We start from the raw sequence: 22,844 nt of genomic DNA, 5'->3' as shown, positions 1-22,844 counted from the left end.
ACACCACATCCCAGCCCCCAACACTGATGCTGGGTGTTGCGACGTAGCAAAGCTGTGTGATGGGGTTGAGGTCAGGAGTCAGATTGTTCCTCCACGCTGAACTAGGGAAAATCATTTCTTTATGGACCTGTCAACGTGCACAGGGGCCTTTTTTCATGTTTAATCAGGACAAGGACTAACACAAACCGTCTCCACAAAGTTGGGAGCACATTGTCTAAAATATCACTGTGTGCTGTGGCATCGAAATTACCCCCAACTGGAATGAAGGGACCTCACTCGAACGATGAACCATTGGTCAAAGCCATGGACTCATGTGGACATGCTTTTGGACATAAGGTATTTTTATTTGAAAAACTAGAAGTCACTGCCTCACTGCGTACGATTTTGGTGCATGTTTGTCTCATGAGAGAATGCTCCTTACTTATTAGACAAAGCAGCACTGTATTTTCCTAATGCTTTCCAAAGGCTTTCAAATTAAAAGTCTACAGTGCTCAACCCAGATTTATTATCACCCCACTCACTTTGCTTTCTAGTCATTTAGTGTTCTTGCTATCAACAGAGAAGCCTCCTCTTCAGAGCGACAGTATGCTCTGGTGGTAATATTGGCGAGGCGCTCTGTATGAATATTGCTTCACTGTAGGGGGTCAAGGCCCCGGGCTTTTATTGGATGGTTTGTGACAGATGACATTGCGAGAAGCTACAGTACATACCAATAAAATTAGATTGCACCGGATTGAATTAACGCAGTCCTTGGAGGAGGAGATTTATTGATGGGACGCTGCTTGTAAAAAAAAGTCCTGCTGGATTCTATTACCGTGCCGTGCCGTACCGTGAGGTGGATTCGGCTGACCATCTGAGAGCTGTCACAGTTGACGGCGCTGGTGTTTACTCGCTAGATCACGTGGCCTTTGGACGCAGAGTGGCTTTAGGAATGGGTCGCTGCCCGTAATCAATGAGGAACTGCTGCCGCGAATTATTGATTCATGATGGTATCGATTGTGCCAGTTGAATTCTGTGGCGACCCCTGCGCCACGAGCTGCACAGCACACTGCTGCAGAGTAGCAGCTTGATATGTATGTATCCCCTTGTTCGAGCTTATCCAGAGGACGGCTATTGTTAGTTCTGGTCACCCTTGGTTACAGCAGAGTATTCTTTGTCAGCCGCTCGGCATGTTGGCCGCACAAAGGCTCGTGGATTACCAGCGACGGGCCGGCTTTCCAGCGCTTGAGCATATTCATGTGCCCGTAATGTGTCAGATGCCTCATCCATGAATTATCATATTACCCAGCACTGATCCCAGGGTTGCCATGGCCACTGTGTCTGTCATTGTGTCAGTGGTCCTCGCTGGCTGTAGCCATGGTAACAATGTCTGTAACAGAGGTTTGGTACAAATAAAACTCTTCAGATGTGAAATGCATGTATGAGAGGAGCCCCAGAGAATGGGACACACACGTACACACACTCCCACAGCACAAACGCGCGCATTCACAGAAACCGAGCGCACACCTTCACGGGAGCATATGCACTCTCATTCACACGGCGGCGTCGACATCGACAGACAAAGCGCAGGAGTAATTTTCCTCCCGCCATTTCCAAATAAACGTGTTTCCACAGCTACCATTTTGATAGTAACGTAGAGAAGGAGGCAGAGGAAGGACTGACAGAGGGAACGAGAGGCTCGAAGGTGGAAAGGTAGCCCGAGAAGGGAATACGGTAGTAGGTGGAGGGAGGAAGGAGGAGTGGTCATTTATAAGTAGATGCTTGTCAGACAAAAGGAAGTGAATGGGGAATGAGAAGGGGGCAAGGCCACAAAAGACGTGAAGAAAGAGCGAGGTCGCTGGTTGCTAGTAAGGGGGAGGACGGCAAGGTAGGATGACAGAGGAAGGGAGCAAGCGGGCGGACAATGCGGCAAACAAAGGAAGGAGTCTCCGCTTCTTTCTCTCGCTGGCTCCTTCTCCTCTCTGCCCTGATCTTCCCCTCGCTCTGTCCCCACCTCCAGGAGTCACCTTTGTGTTTGAGTGACACGCTGTCAGCGGGCTCAGTGGGTCGCCTCCTTTCACTCACCGCTTCGTCTCTCCATCTACGTCTCTCGTTTGTTCCTATAGCGCCGTCACCATGGTGACAGGTTATTATGGCCATCCTGCCAGGCGGCCATGTTGTTGAGAGAAGGCAGGCACAGGTGGTAGAGTTCCCACAGCCAGACAAATAGAGGGAGAGACCGCACACACTTGTGTACTACGTAGATACACTATAGGCTGAAACAACTGGTAGATTTATTGGTAAGTTGACCTATCAGAACATGAACTGACAGCAGTTTCGATGAATGAGTAGTTGTTTATTGTGATTCCAGCTCCTAAAACATGAGGATTTGTTGCTTTTCTTTGTTTCATATGATAGAAAACTGAATACGTTTGGACTGTTGGTTGGACAAAAAGCAATTTGAAGACGTCAAGTGGGATCAAGGAAATTGCAATGCTTTTTTTCCCCTCTATTGTAGAAAAAACAGAAATGATTGTTGTCTGCTTGTCAAGCTACAGTGATAAGTCTGTCAACAGAAAATGAATCGCCAATGTCGATAATTGATGAATTGTTTAAGTAATGATTTAAGCAAAAATTTAATTTGTTATTTAAGATAGTAAATGAAGTCTTTGGGTCTTTGGACTGTTGGTTGCAATTTGAAGACATTGCCTTGGGCTCTAGGATATTGTGATGAGCATTTCTCACAATTTGTTGACATCTTGTAGACTAAACAATTATCAATCACTTGTGAAAATAATTGGCCGATTAATCAAAATGGAAATATTAATGAGTTGCAGTCTTACTTGCAGGTGTACATACATTATATACATGCACTTCTTATACAGTTTTTTAAGGGTGCCACTGTTTTGGTCACACATGCAGCCAAGTGTGTCAAACCTTGTCATTCTTAGCACCGGTGCGCCTGAATTTTAGAAGGTTGGATTGAAAAACAATGAAGCTTATAACATTTTTTCAGATTGTGGTGATTTGTGATTTAAATTAAGAAAAATCTTTTTTTTTGTATCCCTGTTCACAATAATTAGCATAATTAGTTTAGAAAATTAATTACTGGGTGCACAAAAATGATGTGCCGGAGCAAATAAATGAACATGTACGTTGCACCAGTGCAACCAGTGTAAAAAGTTAGTTGAAATGAAGGCTACACGGACATAGCACATATACGCATGTATACGATAACAATGGTACTGTGGTACTATGTTCAAACTTAAAGCTTTAGCTTTTAGCTCGCTTTCTGAATTGAAGAGAATTCCAGCAGTGAAGTCGGAAGGGTATCATGAAAAACACGGACAACGACGGATCAGCCAGCGTGCCGACTGACTGATGGACTGACGTGAAGATGTATGTACAGTCATATGCAGAAAACTAGGAGGGTGAGTCAGTGCCGCATGACTCCTATGGCTGCAACTTTGTCCTGAAACAATGATGTCATCCTCCTCCATCACACTCCACAGCTCCGTGTCTGTGGACCTCGCCGTCCCTTTGTTCTCCTATTCCTGCATCTCATTGTCAGGCAGCCCCTCCGTAACACCAACACATCGGCCACACGCAGCGGCGATATGGAATTAGACTGATAACAAAATCAATTTGGAGCGGATTGACTAACAGTGAGGAGAGTGGGGAAGGGAGGGTGAGAGAGAGAAATAATGAGAGACCAGCGCGGCCGCCTGACTATTAATTGGATAGGTGGAGGGAGGATGAGGTCATTGAATATGTTTTTTTTTTTCACAGAAATGGGTGTACCGAGCATAAGGGAGGGTTTCATCAGACACACAGATGCACATACGCGTGTGCGCTCACAGACACGCTCGTACAGAAAACTTTTTTTTTTGGGCAGTTACATTACACGTCAGCTGTTGCTATGGTGACGCAAGTCTGTGATCCAGCCGAAGCGCGGGATTGGCTGGAGTGGAGCGAGGGAGAAGGAAGGCAGGGGGACTTTGTTGGAGGGGCACAGACAGAGGGGGTACGGGGAGAGGGCCAGACACAAAGATAATTAGATCGATGCATAACAATCCAAACAAATGCCATTTGATTTAATAGCATCTGATGCAATAAGACTGAATGCCACCAGTGAACCCTTCCCAGAACCCTCTGCTGCATGGCATCACTTCCAACGTCGTCTCCTGTCCCATAGAGAAAGGCGAGACGAGTCCGCGTTTAAAAGCTCTGAAGCAAGGTTTGACATTCAGCACCTAACAGCAGGGCGTGTGTCAAATTAAGAAATGCGGGGCATATGAGCAGCACACTTGCTAAAAATAGCACCAAACATCTTTGCATGCATATAGTCTTTCAGTAATTTCCAGCAACAAATTGACGGTTCATTACCTTCCTATTAAAACACCATTGTGTGGTGCGAGGGGTTCTCTCAGGCCAAATTGCTGTGGTGGTTCACACTATGGCGGCGTGTGGCCATGCTTTTGGTGAGTCACCCGGCGGAGCTGTGCGTGCTCGCCTTTGGCTTTGTGTGCGCTTTGACAAGCCGAGGTTGGTGTCACAGTGTCTACAGGGGCTGTTGTCCTAGGCTCCAGATTAATCCTAATCCCTTTCCAAACTTTGACTAGTGCTGCACTTAATCCTAGACTAAACTGAGACCCGTTCCCAATGGAGATGGAGATGCTCCTCTGCCTTGACACTTTGAGTCCAAGTCGTGGCGTAATCCGTGTTCCGGAAACCGCCTCTACGTGTCGATTATATGTTTGGGGTTTGCAGTGGTTGTGTTTGTGTGTGTGTTGAGAGGGTATGGTTAGCCCATGTGGTGAAGGTTAGGTCATCAGTGCTGCCTGTTTTTGTTTGTGTGTGTGTGTGTGTGGGTGGGTGTGTGTGCGCGCGTGTGTGTCCGTGTGCATGTGGTCACGGCCACAGCGCTGTGACCGTGGTCTGTGTGTGGACAGGGTGCTCGGAGTCTCCCGGTGGTATCTTGGGGATCAGTGACTCAAGGAAATCAGGACACACTCTAAATTTGTCACTGCAGCATAACCCACATAATGAAAGAATACAAGCTCCCTTGCATACACTCTCCTGTCTTGCCTTTTTGCTCCGGCTGCTCTCTGCGCGCAGCCCTCCTTCTTTAAACACACAGGCACACACCCGCGAGCACATACACTCATGTTGACAAGTGTTAACTGGGTAATATGGAAATCAGAAGGCGACGAGCACATGTTTAAATGAGTCAGTGTTTTCAGTCCTCAGCCTTTTGCATGGGTGTTTTCTCTGCAGATTGTGTAGCCTCCTCTCAGGAGTGTTCAGTTTGGATTATGTTTGTGGTTTACTGAGGCAGTTGAGGGAATACCTCCAGCTAGTATATCTGAGGTAGTAGAGGAGAGGATTTGCTTGCCCTCAGGCTACTGTCAAGGTTGCGGGGTACTTTAAACCCGGCTAAACTCTCTTTACAGCCATGTATGTCTTTTCAAGCTTTTTAAGATGCTGTTAAATCCAGACTGTACATACCGGTAATTGGCATTAGACGGATGCGAGTTGCTTCGTATCAGGGTGTGGATGGGCAATTATAGCAAAACTCTACCTTCTGTTTATAATGGCAGGTTTTCCAGAATATCTAGCTTATTGCACCTTCTCAACTCTATTTCCCAATACATTGCTGTCATATATGCGCACTGCAATGGGCTTAGAACATATCTGGCATTTATATACTGCACCTACGCCCACTTTTCTAGAGTTCCCATAAAATCTTGACAAAATAATCGCGTGGAAGAACAGATCCCAGCATCCTTTTTTTAGATTGACTGCAGAATATGGAGCATTATGCACGCCTTAAACATATAGCTTCAGTCAATACTTTTTATATTGACAATGGTTGGTTTACAATCTCATAATTACCAACTCATTATTTTGGTTTTCACGGCCTTCAAACTCTTCTGTTGCAGTTTACTCCACCGCTTTCATCAGCGTCGTTCTCATCAGCAGCAGACAGCTGTTGTTGTCTGATATGTGCTGATATGAGAAGTCTTCACTATTTCAGTAGATTGATGTCTTTTTGGACAATAGAATTTGTTGTAAAACTTAGAAAATATCTGAATTGGTCGTGCTCTATTCCAAATTAATGTTTGTATCACTCTGTATTCACTGAATGTGTGAATATGCAGTTGTTTGCTGGCGAATTCTCTTAATAAACCGATTATATGTGAGTGCTGTGTGCAGACTTAAGTAAAAAAACAAACAACAAATGATCAAATTGTTAGCAGGGCTCAACGGATATATCGGTTGGCTGATATTTAGCCTTTCACAGATATATCAATACCTGTGTATATGGATCAAGAATCAAGGACCATCTATTGTGTTTCGGGCTTTACACCAGACAGGTACACATCAGAACAAAATTATCTTGGATCTGGCTCACGAATTAGGGCCAGCGCAACCACAGCATACCAGGGTGCTGATGTGATGTTGAAATTGGCCAATATGAAAACTTGGACCGATTTATAATTCTTAAGTCTCCAGGGAAGTTCACCGATGTTTATTGTTGAACTGTGAAGTATCCTGCCTCCATTGCACACTTCGTTACAAGTGTTTGATAACCATATTTGAGGAATGGCTGCAAAAAAGTTGTGCGTATCGGCCGGTTTGTTGACATCGCATTTTTTTTTACACCCTATTAACGCCATTGGCCCCATAAAACTGCATACTGGTCAGGCTGTAATTATTAGTCGTTAAGATTAGGGTGATTTCTTCAATAAGATATTCACATAAAAAAAAGTGATTCTGCAATTTGGCATTCTTTTCTAATGGCCAGCAGAGGGGGACTCCACTGGTTTCAGAAAGAATTCAGATTGTATGTAAGCATATGATTAAAAATAACTATACTTCTCATTTGATTTATTACCTCAGTAAACAGTTTCTTAATGAGTTTGTGGCCTCAATCGCTAGTTTCAAGTCCTCTACAGTGCAGCATGTTGGCCATTATGTATATTATGGTCCTACTGAGAGTATAAGACAATAAAGCAGACCATGCTTTAGGCACAGCATGTCCCCTGGTTCTTAGTCAGATCCAATCGGGGCAGGACTGTGACTAAACATTACATGAATACAACATCTTTACATTAGGCAAGGCAAGGCAAGGCAAGTTTATTTGTATAGCACAATTCAGACACAAGGCAACTCAAAGTGCTTTACAGGCACACACAAATTGCATTAAAAGACATAAAAATTTCATTTAAAAGACATTAAAAAATTTTTTAAAATAGCATTTTAAGACCAGTAAAAACATTAAGAAACAAACATCAAAACAAGTAGGCTAAAATAGAAAAGCTTTAAAAGAAACAAGACTGTAGAGTCAGAGTCATAATGCAGTTCAAAGACTTGAACTGCATGAGTTAAAAGCAGTGGCAAAAAGAAATGTTTTAAGTCTTGATTTAAAAGAGGTGAGTGTTGGAGCAGACCTGCAATTTTCATTTTCATCACCTAATTTTTGCAACAGTCCTGAATCATGTAGATGTATTTTTACCAGCAGCGGTGGCTGTTTAACACTAAAGACAACATCTCCCACTTACGTCTTTTGGTTCATTTTAACTGAGCATTTTTAAATAATTTTTCTATCGGAAAAAAATGACATATTGTGTGATTCTTGTCCTCATCACGTCCGAAATCTCAACCAAATCACGCACTAAAAGAAATCAGCAGATCTTAAATTCTCATGTAAGAAATATGTTGTGTTTGTATTGCTGCTATAGACTGCAGTTACGGGCCGTCTCCTTTCATAACGTGAAAGGCTTTGTGACTCGTATGCCATGATTTTGCTTCCAACCTTTCATAGCCAATCGTTGTTTTGTTTGCTTTGTTTATCTTCATTTATTAATACAGTTTATTTGGGTGTTCCTCAGGGAGCAAATTAAGGGGCGCTGTGTTTTTTTTTTTTCTTTTTTCGGTTCAGTGCTAAAATTATTCTAGGTACGCATGCTGCAAAGCTCCATCTGCATCTGATTCCCTTTTCACCGTGCATCCTCGCACATCTCCTTTATCTTCAGAATATTAATGTGCTGCACTGTCAGAAGCCATTGTTGTGATTTGGTAAGGAAATCTTTTTGCATGACTGGGTTTCTTTTGTATTATCAGGCATATTGTACCTCTGCAAATCGCACCAAATCTGACATGATAGGGGGAGAGTGCATGTCTGTGTACAGGAAAGGGAGGGGAAACGTGAGAGATAGGGACCGAGGGTCATGACGGAGGGGGTGGGAGGTTGGCCGCAGAGGCATATGGCATTTGTTAAAAAAAGTGAGAGAGATGGGAACCTTCAGAAAAGCGCTGGAGGGCTCAGAGGGAAAAGTGTGAGGGAATGAGAGAGAGGGAAGAGAGGGGGGGAAACAAGTGATAAAAAAAAAAAAAAAAAGTGGAGAGGACAAGTGAGAAGGAGAGACGTAAATGGTAGGAGGTGAAGAAAAGGGAGTGAGGAAGATAAAAGTGAGAGAAGAGGGAGACGGGTGAACGGGTGAACGAGAAAGAGAGGGAGAGAGAAAGTGCTGGAGGGCTGATATTTAATGTGATAAATGAGTTGTGACAGTCCGCCTCTAACCCCCTTCCAACCAGCGAGGAGGAGGAACACAGAAATAGAAAGCATTATGGGTAAAAGGACATATACAGCATTATATATGTATATAGAAAGAAGGAGGCGCGTACATGCCGGAGAGAAGTAGAGGCGGAGGAAAATCAGTGCAGGCAAAAGGACATTCATAGACAGCATTATAGATGTACAAAGTGAAGGAGGCGAGTGGGGATGCATACATATGGAGGGGGAAGCAGAGAGTGAAGCAAAGCAATTTGGGTAAAGGACATACAACATTATAGAGAGAGAATAGATGGAGAGAGGTAATGGCTGAGGTGGAGAGAGAGAGGAGGATGTAGGGGGGGGGATGCACAATGCAGCATTGGATGAATGATCTACTGCACGGGGGATTCTTGGAAATAAGTGGGAGAGGGGAAGAAAAATGAAAGCAAGAGACAGGACGGAAAGAATGAAAATTTCAAGTGAGATGCAAATCCGGCGCGGCGATTGCCTCTCCTCTATTGTACGGGTGTCATGTCTTCAAGGGACAGCTAATTACAACTTGTCATCATACAGCGTGGGACAATAGCGAAGGGTTTTTTTTTTTTTTTTTTAGTTCTTGTTATTCCCCCATATCAGACAGTCGGTCGGTGGGCCAGCTCGACGCTGGTCGATCTGCTGTGGCAGTGGACTTCAGACTAGAGGGAGAGAGTCTAGTAGACAATGACAGCCACTGTAGTTTTGGTTTGGGGAGTGGAAGCCTGGGAGATGACTCATAGGGAGGAATGAAGAAGGGAGAAACAGAGGCAGAGATGGGAGGGAGGGCCAGAGAGTTTTTTTTTTTGAAGAAATAAAAGTCAGGAGCGAGAAGAAAAGGGGTGTGAGAGAGACCCTATGGCTGAAGTTGCCTGTTTGATCTCCCTCGTCGTCTCTCCTGAGTCAGCATTAACCCACCACCTCTTTCTTTCGCTTTCTTCTTCCCTAACTCTGTTCTGATTTCCCCGTCTTTGACACCTCCGTCTTTCCGAGCCGCTCTTAAACTCCTTCGCCGCTCAAGTTAATGGCCGCGAGCCAGCGTGTGATCAAAGATGGCAATCGCGGCATTCCATTTCTGCCGGGGGGGGGTGGGAATGCAGTTATCAATCAATTAACCATAAACCGCGGATACAATAATATGTGATGTGCGGTTGGGGGAATTTTGCAGTAGCTTTCCTTGAGTGTGTGCGCAGTGAGAATGTGAGAAAGTCCCTAACTTTTCCCTCGTTTTCTTCCGCTCCCTATTCTCTGTGTGTCTCTCCAGTGTGGACGGCGAGGTTCTCTCAGGAGCCGGCAGACCAGTCGGTGGTGCGGGGCCAGAGGGTGATCCTGTCCTGTGTTGTCTTCAACTACTCAGGCATTGTTCAGTGGACCAAAGATGGCCTGGCTCTGGGCATCGGAGAGGACCTCCGGGGTGAGACATCATACAGCCTCCTCGGGCTTCCTTCACTCTGCTCAGCATGTGACTAAGACGGGGTTTTCAGAGCTGATTATGATACTTTTGGATTGGAGATGCTGATAGGCAAAATGTTATGCTGCATGTTTAAATCTAGAGAAGTTGCAATTTTGCAAACGTCTTCAGCTCTGCCTGGTACTCCCCATGCCACAATTGCAAAGTTGGCCGACCATTTACCCATTTAAGTTGTCATACCGCATCTCAGAAGGCAGAGGAAAGATGTGTTTATTGTTGGAAGCCTATTTCATGCTTACAGCGTGGCAGCTGCAACATTTGCAGCGCAGAGGGTCAGATCTGGGCTTTGCTCCGGAACCCCGCTCCGAATGAAACCCTTTCGAGGCCACGACTAAAATGTATGAACTTTGCATAAATATGTGATATTTCCACTTTGAAGGAGATCGTGGAATTTATGTCAAGTTTACATCAGCCCCCAACAAAAAAATACAAATGCACAAGCACCACAGTTGTAGAAAGCATGCCAGCAATACCCAATACCACAAATACGGCTTAGATGAGTAATTTCCTACCAGGGGTATCCTAAGTTATTTCTGCAGTTATCAGGGGATAGATTATGGACAATCTCGGTTTGTATGAAACAAGACTACAGTCATTCTAGCAGTTCTATGAGGCTGTACTCTGAAGGCTAAGGTCAGCTCTTTATTTATTATCACAATAACCACTAAACTACCAGCTACAATAGACCGACTGCACCGACCTGAGTCATGTGTGCTGTAATTGAGTGAACATGAGCACTAGTAACAAGAGTGCAAAGATTTGAGTTTCTTCAAATGTAACAGATCGATGAAACCAAACCAAATCTACTTAAAAATACTGTTAAACAATTAACATCCAGTTTAGCTCTTTTACGTATGTACAGAGATATTTGGTAGCCATCTTTGGAAGTTGGCAGACACCCAAAGTCTTGTCCACAACCCCTGTATAATTATTATTTTTAAGATATGACATCATGAAATCAAAGTGCCTCTGGAACGACAGTTTAGTCTTCTGATTCTTAGAAAACCAAACAAAATATTTTTCAACTAAACACTCTGTTGGAAATACTTTTATCCAAATATTTGTCATCCACATGTTTTTTCTGTGACCTAAAATACAGGCGTTATGCGCCGGAGGGTATGTTCAGCTTATTAAGATTCCACCTTATTTTGATGTTTTGATTAAAATGGGGATGTGAATTATGCATGAATAGTTTTATTAAACAATGAATAGCTATTGTTATAGTCTTCAGATTTTCTCTAAAAATAGACTATTCTATTTAAATATAGCATGAATTTACCCTTTGGTGCCTAACATCCACTTCCGATGACAGTATTTTCCATTACTGGAAAAAAGACTTACAAGACAGATATTATTAAAATCTGGAGACAGGTATTGTAACATCTTTATTTGAAAAAAATGAGTCTGGTTTTTTGAGCAGCTATCCATCGATGCATGATATCCACTGCAGTGGACATCCACGCAACTCCTTCAAAATAAGAGTTATTATTGAAATTAGAGTTATTGACGTGATTTTTTTCTAGTTCACAAAAACAAAAGATATCTACGTTTTTTTGACGTGATAATTCAGGCATGAAAGGGTTAAATCATTTCAAACAAATACATGTGGTGGTGATGATGACAAGACGCCTAAGCTCCTCGGACTAAACTACAATTTTGTAGTTTAGACTACAAAATGGAAACTAACTGGAATGAACCCATGTAACCTATGTACCTTCCAGTTATCGCTTCCTATTGTCTCCTTCGTCCAAACATCAAGGTCATGCTAGGCTCGGCAGTTGCCGAGGACAACATTTGACCCTTGACAAAAATACACCTCGCCATCAAATCGTTGTTCGCAACATTACAATGAGCTAGCAGTGCTGCTTCAGTGCTCTCTCACCACATTCTAAATGACACATGCTAGCCCGGTGAGACATTGCGTGTATGTAACTGTGGTGTGCTAATGTATGCTGACAAAAATGTTTTCGCCGCTGAATGTTTTTCGCTACAGCTAGATTGAGCCAGCAGAGCAGTTTTGGCCAAGAGCTGTATGAGAGTACTGTCATGCTAAATACAGCCACCGCAGCTATCCCATCACACCATGCCGGGACGTGTGCGCTCATTTAGGTTTTTTTCCGGCCACCTTCAGCGCATCTCTGGGAATTCTGAGCTCCCTCAGGCACGTTTTACTGACACCCTTCAACTCGGTCGAGGAGCGTCACATCATTACCCCTGTCAGCAGTGGGTGACACAGGACTGGTTGATTTTGGATATTTATTAAAAGGCTGATTCATCAATGAATATCTGGCACGCTTTCTCCGATTCAGCTCTGTGCCCTTACTGTTCACTCGAGTCTTTCTCGTTGCATGTGTTGCCCTCGGTGATAACATTTCCAGTTTGATTTGTCAACTCTCCCGCTCGTCGGTCTGTCAACAACACAATTTAAGACGCGGCCTGTCTGACTTTGACAAAACTTGGGGGAATGATGCATCTCATCGCTGTGCTGCAGCATTTGCAGAATTGCACTGATTAGCCCGAAGGGGGGCTGTGCAATTACTGGTCAAAACAAGTGGGCATATTTTTAACTGATTGGTCCAGAGGGAGACTGCATCATTTGTGACATGCTGTTGGCTTGTTTTTGGGGATGTGACTGTTGTTTTCCCCCGACTTAGTCATTTAATATTCTGTTTTTCTCTCTCCTTTGGTTGTCGCTTGCAATTTTCCATTTCTTTTTTTCTTGTATTCCTGCAATGCTATGAATCCTCTCCTCTCCTCTCCTCTCCTCTCCTCTCCTCTCCTCTCCTCTCCTCTGTCTGTCATGCTATTCCTTTGCGACCTCCTCATTCGAGCTCCCTCGTTCCTTTCTCCCTCTCTTTCTCTTTCTTTTAGCCGCCTCTGCTGTGCTGGGCCCTCTCTCCTATTCTTCATTTAACTTCTCTACCTTGTCTCTCTCCTTACCGTCACCTTGCCTGACACACACACACACACACACTCAGCTCATGCTCTCCTCTTTCTCTCAGTCCGTCCCTTCTTTCTCTCTGTTCACGTCTGTCCCTTCTCCGTTGTTTCTTTCTGGCTATCCCTCCTTTATTTTAATCATATTGTTACTGTCATGGCCCGGCGCTTGGAGCCAAAGCTTTTAAATAAAAAACATGTGAATGAACACTGGCTGCTTCATGCACACATACACTCGGTGGGGGTGTGTGTGTGTGTGTGTGTGTGTGTGTGTGTCTGTTTGTGTATGAGGCTCTGTCCCTCTCCTCCCCCGCCTCGTTCTCTGGGCCTTTTCATACGCTTTCTCGCTCTCGACATTTCACATGCAAATGCACGTATATGCCGGGCACACACACTCGCACACTCGCATGCACACACGCATGCGGAAACAAGGACACACAAGGTTAGGCAAGCGGCAAAGCTCGGTGCATGGAAACGGCACAGAGAATTTCACATGCAATCTACGTCTGGGCAGCAAACATGAATTCTGCACCACGGACTGGAGTCGGTTTGAGTCCTCTAAAACGTTGCTGTCATAATGCATTCATCTTTTCCCCCCGCCGGTGAGAGAGAGCATGGATGCCACCTAATGGCGAGAATGTACAGCAGTGACACAGCTGGGCTGTGTGGCGGATGGGGGAAGGGGAAGAGGCCGTGTTGCCTGTGTGTAATTGTGTGTGTATCGTGCGGAAGTGTGCGAATGCGTGTTCGCTCATGCGTTTGTGTTTGTGCATGTCTCTCACATCATGCATCTCCCTGGTGTCAGTGAGCCTGATGTGGGGTGGGGGGAATAAGATTTTTGCTTCATGTGACACAGATCTTTTTTATCATCAACTGGAAGTACCTGTGAGGCGTAGCATTGTTTCAAATTGAATTGAATAGCACAAGAGTGAAACATCCTGATTAGCATTTAAGGAAATCAATTTTGGCTGACATGTGATGAAATGTGAAGGATGACTAAAATGTGCTTGAGCAGAAAAAAAGCAGGGGGGAGCAAAAAAGTAAATGTAGCTACATTTTTGTTGCCATCCGTGCAACTTTATATTGTTATCAGACCAAGGCTGTCACTTTGTGTTGAGAAGTGGTAGAGCCCGGATGAAAAATGTTGTTGTTTGAAATGGTTCTTTAACATTTGTGAATGGAGGCGAAGGGGATCTAAGTAGACCGAAGACAGACTAGCCGATTATGACAAAATTGTATTTATCTCATTCGTTATTTTTTTAAACTAATGATGCTTTTAATGATGGAGACAAAATTGGTCATTCAACAATTGGTGGGGACATGTCCCCATTGTCCCCAGTGTAAACGACACTGTATCATATAGTCTGTACTGTGTCATGTAACCTTAACTAAATAGGAAATGCCACCTGAATCAGAAACAAAATTCATCATAAAGGCTGAAATCTTGTTTATGGTTGAGTATATAACTCTAAATGAACTACGTCTGCGTCTGTATGTCCCAGCCTGGCCCAGGTACCGCGTGCTGCGTGTGCAGGAGTTGGGCCAGTACAACCTGGAGATCCTGTCAGCTGATCTGTCTGATGACTCCCTGTACGAGTGCCAGGCCCCTGATGCCGCCCTGAGATCCAGAAGGGCCAAACTCACCGTCCTCAGTACGTTTGTGCGCCAGTGGACATGTGGATAGAAAGCGCGTTAGATGTTGTGTGTCTCTGACGGTCTCCCCTCTCTCGCTCCAGTCCCCCCTGATGACCCAGTGATCGATGGGGGTCCGGAGGTGTTGCTGAACGCGGGGGAGTCCTACAACTTGAGCTGCGTGTCTCGAGGGGCTAAACCACCTTCCATGATCGAGTGGCTTAAAGACGGTCTGCCGGTGGAGGGGGCCGCCAGCACCACCGTGAGTCTGAAATAGAGGCCGCGTTCACCGAGGCAGACCTTCAAAATGTGTTTTTACAGTTTCAGTATTTCATCTGTGTTGCAAATCTGTCATCCATCATCTCTCTGCCGTCCATCATCAGGAGGTGCTTCCAGACAGGAAGAGGGTGACCACACGGAGCTACCTGCCGATCGCGCCCGTCGACAGTGACACCGGGAGGAACTACAGCTGCGTGGCCTCCAACCTGGCCGTTCCCACCGGCAAAAGCACAACCGTCACCCTCAACGTGCACCGTAAGCATTTCAGTGCTATCAAGGCGACGGCTGATTTTTGTCTTGAGAAGTGTTTTTCATCACATAAAAGCTGTGAGAAAAACACGAGATAAATTACATTACAATAAAAATTTCAAAAGGATAACTATTTCACTGTTTTGTACTATGAATAAAAAAAATGATTGCTAAAAGTTATGAGCTATAAAAAGCGACCTGGCATCGTATTTCTGAACATCAAGCATCTGCCTGCGGTGTTATTGCTATTGTTAAGTAATGCGTGGAAGCCATTTGCATCCGACTTCCCTCCAGATTGCAGCGTGTACTGGGTGTAGTAAGGCCGTCGTTATGTGACCCTCTCTCGCTGTATCTTACAGATCCACCGACAGTGACCTTGTCCATTGAGCCTCGCTCTGTCCTGGAGGGGGACAGAGTCACCTTCACATGCCAGGCTCACGCCAACCCTCCTATTATGGGCTACAGGTCTGTATCCACGTACGAGCGCATTGTCCTTTTCACTAGGCCTCTTAAAGTGAGCAGTTACTGGATCAAAATTGCATGACAGAAATGTGTTTCTGTATTTTGCTCTGAAACGAGTGTCCGTTCCTAAATAAAGTGGATGTGGCAAAATTAAATGCATGCATGAAAACCCTCCTAGATCTCAGTAAAAGCAAGACAATTTCATATTTGTGGTTTCCATTTCTGGCACACATCGTTCCAGGGTGTGTTTGAATTTCTCATTGTTTATAACTTAGTGCGTTTTAACCCTAGGTGGGCGAAGGGTGGCGTGGTGCTGCAGGGTGCCAGGGAGAGTGTGTTCACCACCAAGGCCGACCACTCCTTCTTCACCGAGCCTGTCTCCTGTCTGGTTTTCAACGCTGTGGGAAAGACCAACGTCAGCATCCTGGTAGACGTGCACTGTGAGTCACACGACACTCATCTCACCTTGTTCAGTCACTTGTGGCCCACTTTACTCACTACAGTCTGGAGTCAGAGGCATAAAACGCAACGTTGTTGTGTTTCTTCTCCCTATGAGTAGCTTCTCCCGTTTTTGTACTACTGCGTTATTATTCGAGCACAACAAAGAGCGTCTCTCCGTGTTTCTGTGTGTCTCCAGTCGGTCCGATTCTGTTGGTGGAGCCGCAGCCCAAAACGGTAGATGTTGACTCTGATGTCACCCTCAACTGCAAATGGGCGGGAAACCCACCACTCACACTCACCTGGTTCAAAAAGGGTTCAAACATGGTAAGATGCCACCACACACTGCTTTTCTGTTCACATGACTTTTACAATTTACACTTTCGTCCACAAAAGCGGCCTGTCTTTGATAAGATTACTGTGCTTTAGTCACATAGTCCTCCTAAATTTGAATGTTGCGGCAGAAACAGAGGGCAACACAGTGTCGAGTAGCCATATTTCATCCGTTCCTACCAATGTTGTTATTATAATTTTAAGATTTTTAGTCTTTATTAGACTGGGAAATACATTTCTTTGCTCTTTTGCAGAGAATTAGATGAGAAGATTGATACCACTCTCATGTGTATAGAGTAATAATAAAGCTGCAGCAGGCAGCCCATTAGTGCAGTTAGTACAAAGGCTGGAAACAGGGGCGAAACAGCTAGCCTAACTCGGCCCAGAACTAATAAAATCTGTCAAATGTTGCTGCATTTATGTTCACCAGCATTAATATTTCGTTAACTTGGTCAATCCAAACAACGACTGTAGTGTAGAAAACAATATTTTCATTGTTGCACAGGGGTTTGTGTGTGGATCCGCTTCACCAGTAGATGGATGTTACCATCGAACAGAACCCCAGACTAGCTGTTTCCAGTCTTTATGCTTTTTGTCTGCTGGCTTTTAGAGAGTCAGTCTTCTCACTGAAGTCACAACAAGAAAACAAATGCATGTCTAAATGCTCTTTCATGGACCCAAATCTCCCCTCTGAGTCTTCAAGAAAGGATTATCTTATCTTATCTGCTGTGTGTAGCTAAATACATGGCTAGTAGGAGTGTAAACACTCATATTTTTGCTTTGACCCCTGGCTGTTTGGCTGGCAAAAAATCTGTTCAATTTAGCTCTGACTCTCATAAAGCTACAGAGTAGAGACCAGGACAGTTACTGCACACGAAATCCGCCATCGCAAACTATGGACTGAGTTGGTCTACACCTACATCTATGTAATAAGTCTTGCTCAGGTATTTCTCTCTCTCTAGGTGGTTACATATTAAGCCATAATTTTTACACAGCTAATTTGCCAATGGATGTGGTTGCTAGGCAACTGCAAAACCTTTGTGATGGGTTAAAAGTGGATGTGCAAGTTTGCATTGTTAGCCGGCGAGGGTCAGAGTAGTGGAACGCATATGCTCAAATAAGAACAGACGCGCAAATTTACAACATGGTATATTAAAATAATGAAGTACGCAGATCGAGGTGCAATAGTTCATTAGCCTCTCCTCTGCTTGTGTTCATGTGGGCTTTTATTTTGTTTATCCCCTCCTGCTGTTGAGCAGATTTGCCTTGTTTATATTTGTGTCCTCTTTATTCACTCCCCCACAGGTTCTGAGTAACAGCAACCAGCTGTATCTGAAGTCGGTGAGCCAAGCGGATGCCGGCCAGTACGTATGTAAGGCCATCGTCCCACGGATTGGAGTAGGAGAGACTGAGGTCACACTCACCGTCAACGGTCAGGAAACATCCACACAATTTAATGTACCACTGCTTGTAGCTGAATAACTTGTACTTTCCGAAAGGTCAGCCTGTCAGTAATTGAAAAAAAATGTTCTATGTTGAAAGTGGTGCCCATTTATTTTTAAAATCATACAATCCTCTTGAACAGGCCTGGTAAGGTCAATTTCTTTTATAAAAGAGAAAGAAAAAGGACCAGGCTTTAATATGTTTTTTTTTTTTGCAGTTTGTGGTATTTAAAGTGTTATTTCTTTCATTTTCTCTTTCACCCACACTCACGTATCCTCTCGTTTTTGGCCACTGCAGGTCCTCCCATCATCTCCAGTGACCCCGTCCAGTATGCAGTGAGAGGGGAGCGGGGAGAGGTGAAATGTTACATAGCCAGCACACCTCCTCCGGATAAGATTGTAAGTCAAACAAAAGGAAAATTTGAATACATAACAGTGCTATGAAGCATCTCTGGGCACGGAAGCCACAATGAATATGTCTAAATCTTAGTCCAATGTTAAATTATTTAGACCAGGTTAAACAAGAAAAAGCTTTGGCCACAAAGAGCCCAAGTTTGTAGCTTTTTGTCTGACAGGGATTTGTATTTTTTACTGTTACTGTACACTCCTTTTCCTAAATGGCTCCACTCCTGCACGGTAAATGCTTTCAGGCACTGTCCCCTTTTCTTTTTGAGTGGTGACTCACCCTTCAACTCTCCCAGAATTTTCCTCCATCCCATCACATAAACAAACCAACACTAACACTAAGCCGGTCCGCTTTTAGCTCCTGCGTCAGAAATCAGCCTGGATGCTCTCTCCACTTGGCTGTATCACAGAGACGCAGTAGTAGTAGTTCCTCCGCTCCCCGGCCTCTGTGACTGATCCATCCTGACTCGCGGTGCGCGCTCCTAATGCAAGTGGCGGAGGATGGGACAGAAAAAGATTTATAAAATATAAAGGACTGGAGAGGAACAGTTGTCCCAGTAAACGCCACAGCCAGGAGATTATCCTCCTCTAGAATAAGTGGGCAGATTATGGGAACATGTGGGCTTATGCATAATTAACTCGCCTTAGTACAGTACTTCAATGCTGAATAATACAGTTGCTTTTAGTGGCTTTAAAGTCGGAGAATGTGCAAGATTCTCGCCAGCTCAGTCACCCCCACCCACCTCCACGTCAGCCTGCAGAAAACATACAAACTGTTGCTGGTTCAGCAAGTCATGCAATGTGTGTGTTTACATGCAAGTGTGTAAACCAATCTGCCCTATTTCTGTCATGCCTTTCTCCAGTTTGTGCTCAAGTTATAGATATATATTGTATTATATATATACTGTATATGGCAAATAATGTCTTTTCTCTAACTAACATGTCGGTGGACCTCAAATCAGATTTCAGTTATATTGTTCTTTCTTTATCCTTTATTCTACAATTTTGCTTATTCATATTAAAATGATTTTATGATGTTTCAGTCACAATACAAACTGAAACACCCATACATATACGTACATTCTTGGACACCATTTGTGTGACTGAATAAGGGATTTCCTTTAAATCCACTGGAGAACATTTACTGAAGTCCTTTTTTGGCTTTCTTAAAATAACACATCGTCATACCTTACTGACTGAATAGGTCGGTTGCCAGTGACTCTAAAAACTACATATTGCACCATTCCCAACAGCAAGACCGCTGCAGTGTGGCGTACTGGACCTTTGTCATTTCGTCACAGTTTGGTTAGGTTACTGCTTGGTTAGGTTTAGGAAACTTGTCCTATGTCAGGTACATAACGTTAGATCACTACACTACACACTTTTGTCATCATGTTTGACAAATCTAGCAGTCTCCTGGATTTAAAGGCCTGTTTTCTTTTAACCACTAGTCCACACCGACCTCTTCCCAATGCGGACTTGTCACTCATACTGTAAACAATTTCACCTGACTTGCTCTGTTGCTGCTGTAATGATACCTTTGGCCATTAGAGGTCGCTGACTAATAATAAATGTAAATATGGATTGCCATAAGCTGCTTGCACAGCTGCTTGCACATGGATCGCCATAAGATGATTGCACAGTGGGGCATTACAATCCCTAAACCATGATAACAGAAAATGGGTAAGGTGGTAAATGTAAAAAGTCCCTTTCTTTCCAAGAGTTAAGTGAAAAATATTGATAATTCTCTCACATAGATAAGAAGCTAGGCTATAGCTAGCAGCCGGTTAGGCTAGCTTAACTTTGCACAAAGACTAGAACTGGTCGGAAACAGTTAATAGGGCTATCGAGAAGTGATACCTTGTTCATTTGACCTGAACAAAAACTGAAATGTAAAAAAAAAAATCATCTTTAAATACATGTTGTGGTTGTACAGGGAGTTACATGTTCATTAGTTAGCTTCAGCGTTTCTGCTTGGAGGACTTTGTTAGCTTTGGACAGAGCTGTGCTAGCTGTTTAGCCCCTGCTAAGCAAAGCTAACAGGCTGCTGACTGTCCCTTCAAAATTACAATACAAATGTGAGAGCAGAGTCAATCCGCCTATCTAACTCTCAGCAATGTGGAGAATAAACTAAAATAAGATTTTTAGAATTTTAATCCAAAAAGCGTGTTCAGTGGCGACTGTCTAGATGCAGTCAAACAGATATACTTACATTATTATCTGATATATTCAGAATAAATCATATTTTTAGCAGACAATTAGCACTTTAAATAATTGTGATGTAATCGAATATGGCCTCCTGTGTGCTGCAGGTGTGGGCATGGAAGGAGAATGTGTGGGAGAAGGAAAAGGGGACGTTGCTGGAGAGGTACACGGTGGAGCAGAGCAAACCGTCAGCCGAGGGCGGCGGCGTCCTCTCCACCCTCACCATCAACAACGTGATGGAGTCGGATTTCCTGTCCACCTACAACTGCACGGCCTGGAACTCGTTCGGCCCCGGCACCATGATCATCTCGCTGGAGGAGACTGGTGCGTTGATATTAATTTATCATTTCAAGTTTCATTTGACAGGGACAGAGTGCGGTGGTTTCATCAGGACACCAAAATGGATTTTTAGTTTGGAAAATGCTCCAAATTAGTTACCACAACATTTCTATATAAAAAGCTCTTGAAAGGTGAAAAAGAAATTCTGTATCTGTGTACATAGTGTGTCTGCTAAATGCAAAGAAAGGGTGAAATGATATGCTGATATCTAAGGTGATATGATTGATTGTTTGTTGTCAACTCTTATTGGACATTTGTATGGCTGTTTCTAGGTTTCTAACCCTACTTCAAATCATTTTTAGTTTCTTATACTTCCTGTCAGATAATGATATATTTGCATCTTAACTACAAAGAGCTCTGTGCTTTACTGTCTTGTCTTTGATTGATGTTTATTTCTAGTGTCTTTTTAGGAGAATAGTAACTGTAAAAATATTCCCTGAAGAGTCGGGTTTACGACACGACACGTTTGTCTAAGACTTTTTTTGGAATGCAAGAACTTTGTAGTAATGTATAATCATATTGACATTATATACTCTGTGATGTAAGAAGGAAAATAAGGATGCAAAAGTGTCAGTTGGTGCAGCACCTCTATTCACTGTCTGTCTGAACTATTTAAGTGCCTGTCTCTTTAAGGACCCCCTCGACAAGAACCCAGTCTGCTCTGATTGGTCAGTTCTCATAGGCCTGAGCCCCCATGTTTCCATATCAGCTCTGCTATTGTTTTTGCGACCACAGTTGTGCTGAGGGCTGTATAATTTCGACATCACAACCTCACAGAAGATCTGACGGCTCGTTTCTAATCACAGGCTCTCTGCATTTATCCGTGGATTTAGCGTTTTGATACTTTCACAGTAATTCTAGCACAATGACCTGTTCTGTTTAAACAACAACAAAAAAAGACAATGGCAACATGGCAATCTCACTTTCCGCAATATGGAATCTTTAAATGAATGGGGAGAAACTCCGGAGCCTGAGAATTTTTCTCAAACTCGTTCATTATTCACACTTGTTTATCAGAAAATGAGATGACGCGTTGTGCTTTGGGACACAGAAAAGATACAGTTTATCTGCTGTTGTTAACATTAGACATCAGATGGACCTAGAAATCCATATATAGCCAAAACCAGGATTCTATTTTGACAAACAGATGTCTCAGTATAACTGTGAATGGGGCCACTCTTGCATAATTGAGGTCCATAAGATGTACTTGTTGCATTAAAATCTAGACTTTGCAGATATGACAGACATTTGAATCCTCTCTCTCTCTCTCTCTCTCTCTCTGTCTCTCTCTCTGGCTCTCTGTTTGTCTCCCTCGCCCCCTCATTTCAGAGGAAGTCCCAGTGGGGATAATAGCTGGTGGGACGGTGGGCTCTACCATCCTCCTATTCATCTTTCTGCTGGTCCTCGTTCTTATCTTCTACAGGCAGCGCAAAGGCAGTGAGTCATACTCTTCTTATGCTTAACACATACAGTACAAAGACCCAATCTGCATGTACAGGAGAAGTTGTAATGTTTTCTAGAGGATTATGGTGTGAAATGCTTGACAATAGACCAAACACATACAGCTTCCTCTCCACCGTATGGATGTAGGTCCCCTCTGAACTTGCCCCTCCGAGCTCATGAAAACACAGATTCGCGTGTCCAGCTGCATTCAACCTTGCCGTGTTTTGCTTCCAGGTCGGCGCGGGGTCACCCTGGGTAAGCCCGACATCAAGGTGGAGACGATAAACAAGGAGACCCACAGCTTAGAGGAGGACTCCGGCAGCGTGTCCACAGCTTCGCGCATGGTCAAGGCCATGTACTCGGTGAGCAGCAGCGGGATATGTGTGCTTGGGCTGGACACTGTTTATACAGCCTGTAGTCGTAGAAAAAAAAAACCTCAGATTAACTCAATAACCTCTCCCTACACCACACTGTAACTTTTTGCCTACAAACAAACTATGTGCTTTCCCCTGTAACTGTTCCTTTTAACACTTTTAATTCCATTTTCTCTTTTCCTGTCATACTCTGTTGCCTCCTTCCCTCTTTCTGTTTCGTTACGGCACCTTCTCTCCTCCTTTTTGTTTTTTTGTTTTGTTGT

The 22,844-nt window shown here is 43.8% G+C and overlaps 1 protein-coding gene across 2 annotated transcripts in view; it reads left to right on the top strand.

Moving 5' to 3' along the window:
* kirrel1a (kirre like nephrin family adhesion molecule 1a) overlaps window positions 1-22,844 on the top strand; it is a 36,286-nt gene that overhangs the window by 6,810 nt on the left and 6,632 nt on the right. For both annotated transcript variants that reach the window (XM_030430098.1, XM_030430097.1), the window contains exons 2-13: window positions 9,837-9,986; window positions 14,483-14,632; window positions 14,717-14,874; window positions 14,996-15,146; window positions 15,500-15,605; window positions 15,894-16,042; window positions 16,240-16,367; window positions 17,679-17,805; window positions 18,114-18,214; window positions 20,533-20,749; window positions 22,094-22,201; window positions 22,442-22,569. In XM_030430098.1, coding sequence (XP_030285958.1) covers window positions 9,837-9,986; window positions 14,483-14,632; window positions 14,717-14,874; window positions 14,996-15,146; window positions 15,500-15,605; window positions 15,894-16,042; window positions 16,240-16,367; window positions 17,679-17,805; window positions 18,114-18,214; window positions 20,533-20,749; window positions 22,094-22,201; window positions 22,442-22,569 — 1,673 coding nt within the window. The remainder of the gene's footprint in view (window positions 1-9,836; window positions 9,987-14,482; window positions 14,633-14,716; window positions 14,875-14,995; window positions 15,147-15,499; window positions 15,606-15,893; window positions 16,043-16,239; window positions 16,368-17,678; window positions 17,806-18,113; window positions 18,215-20,532; window positions 20,750-22,093; window positions 22,202-22,441; window positions 22,570-22,844) is intronic.

This window comes from Sparus aurata, chromosome 10 (assembly GCF_900880675.1).
Source record: "Sparus aurata chromosome 10, fSpaAur1.1, whole genome shotgun sequence".
In the NCBI taxonomy this organism is placed as follows: Eukaryota; Metazoa; Chordata; class Actinopteri; order Spariformes; family Sparidae; genus Sparus; species Sparus aurata.
Note: the sequence above shows the minus strand (reverse complement) of the source record. Positions and strands in the feature narration are given on the sequence as shown.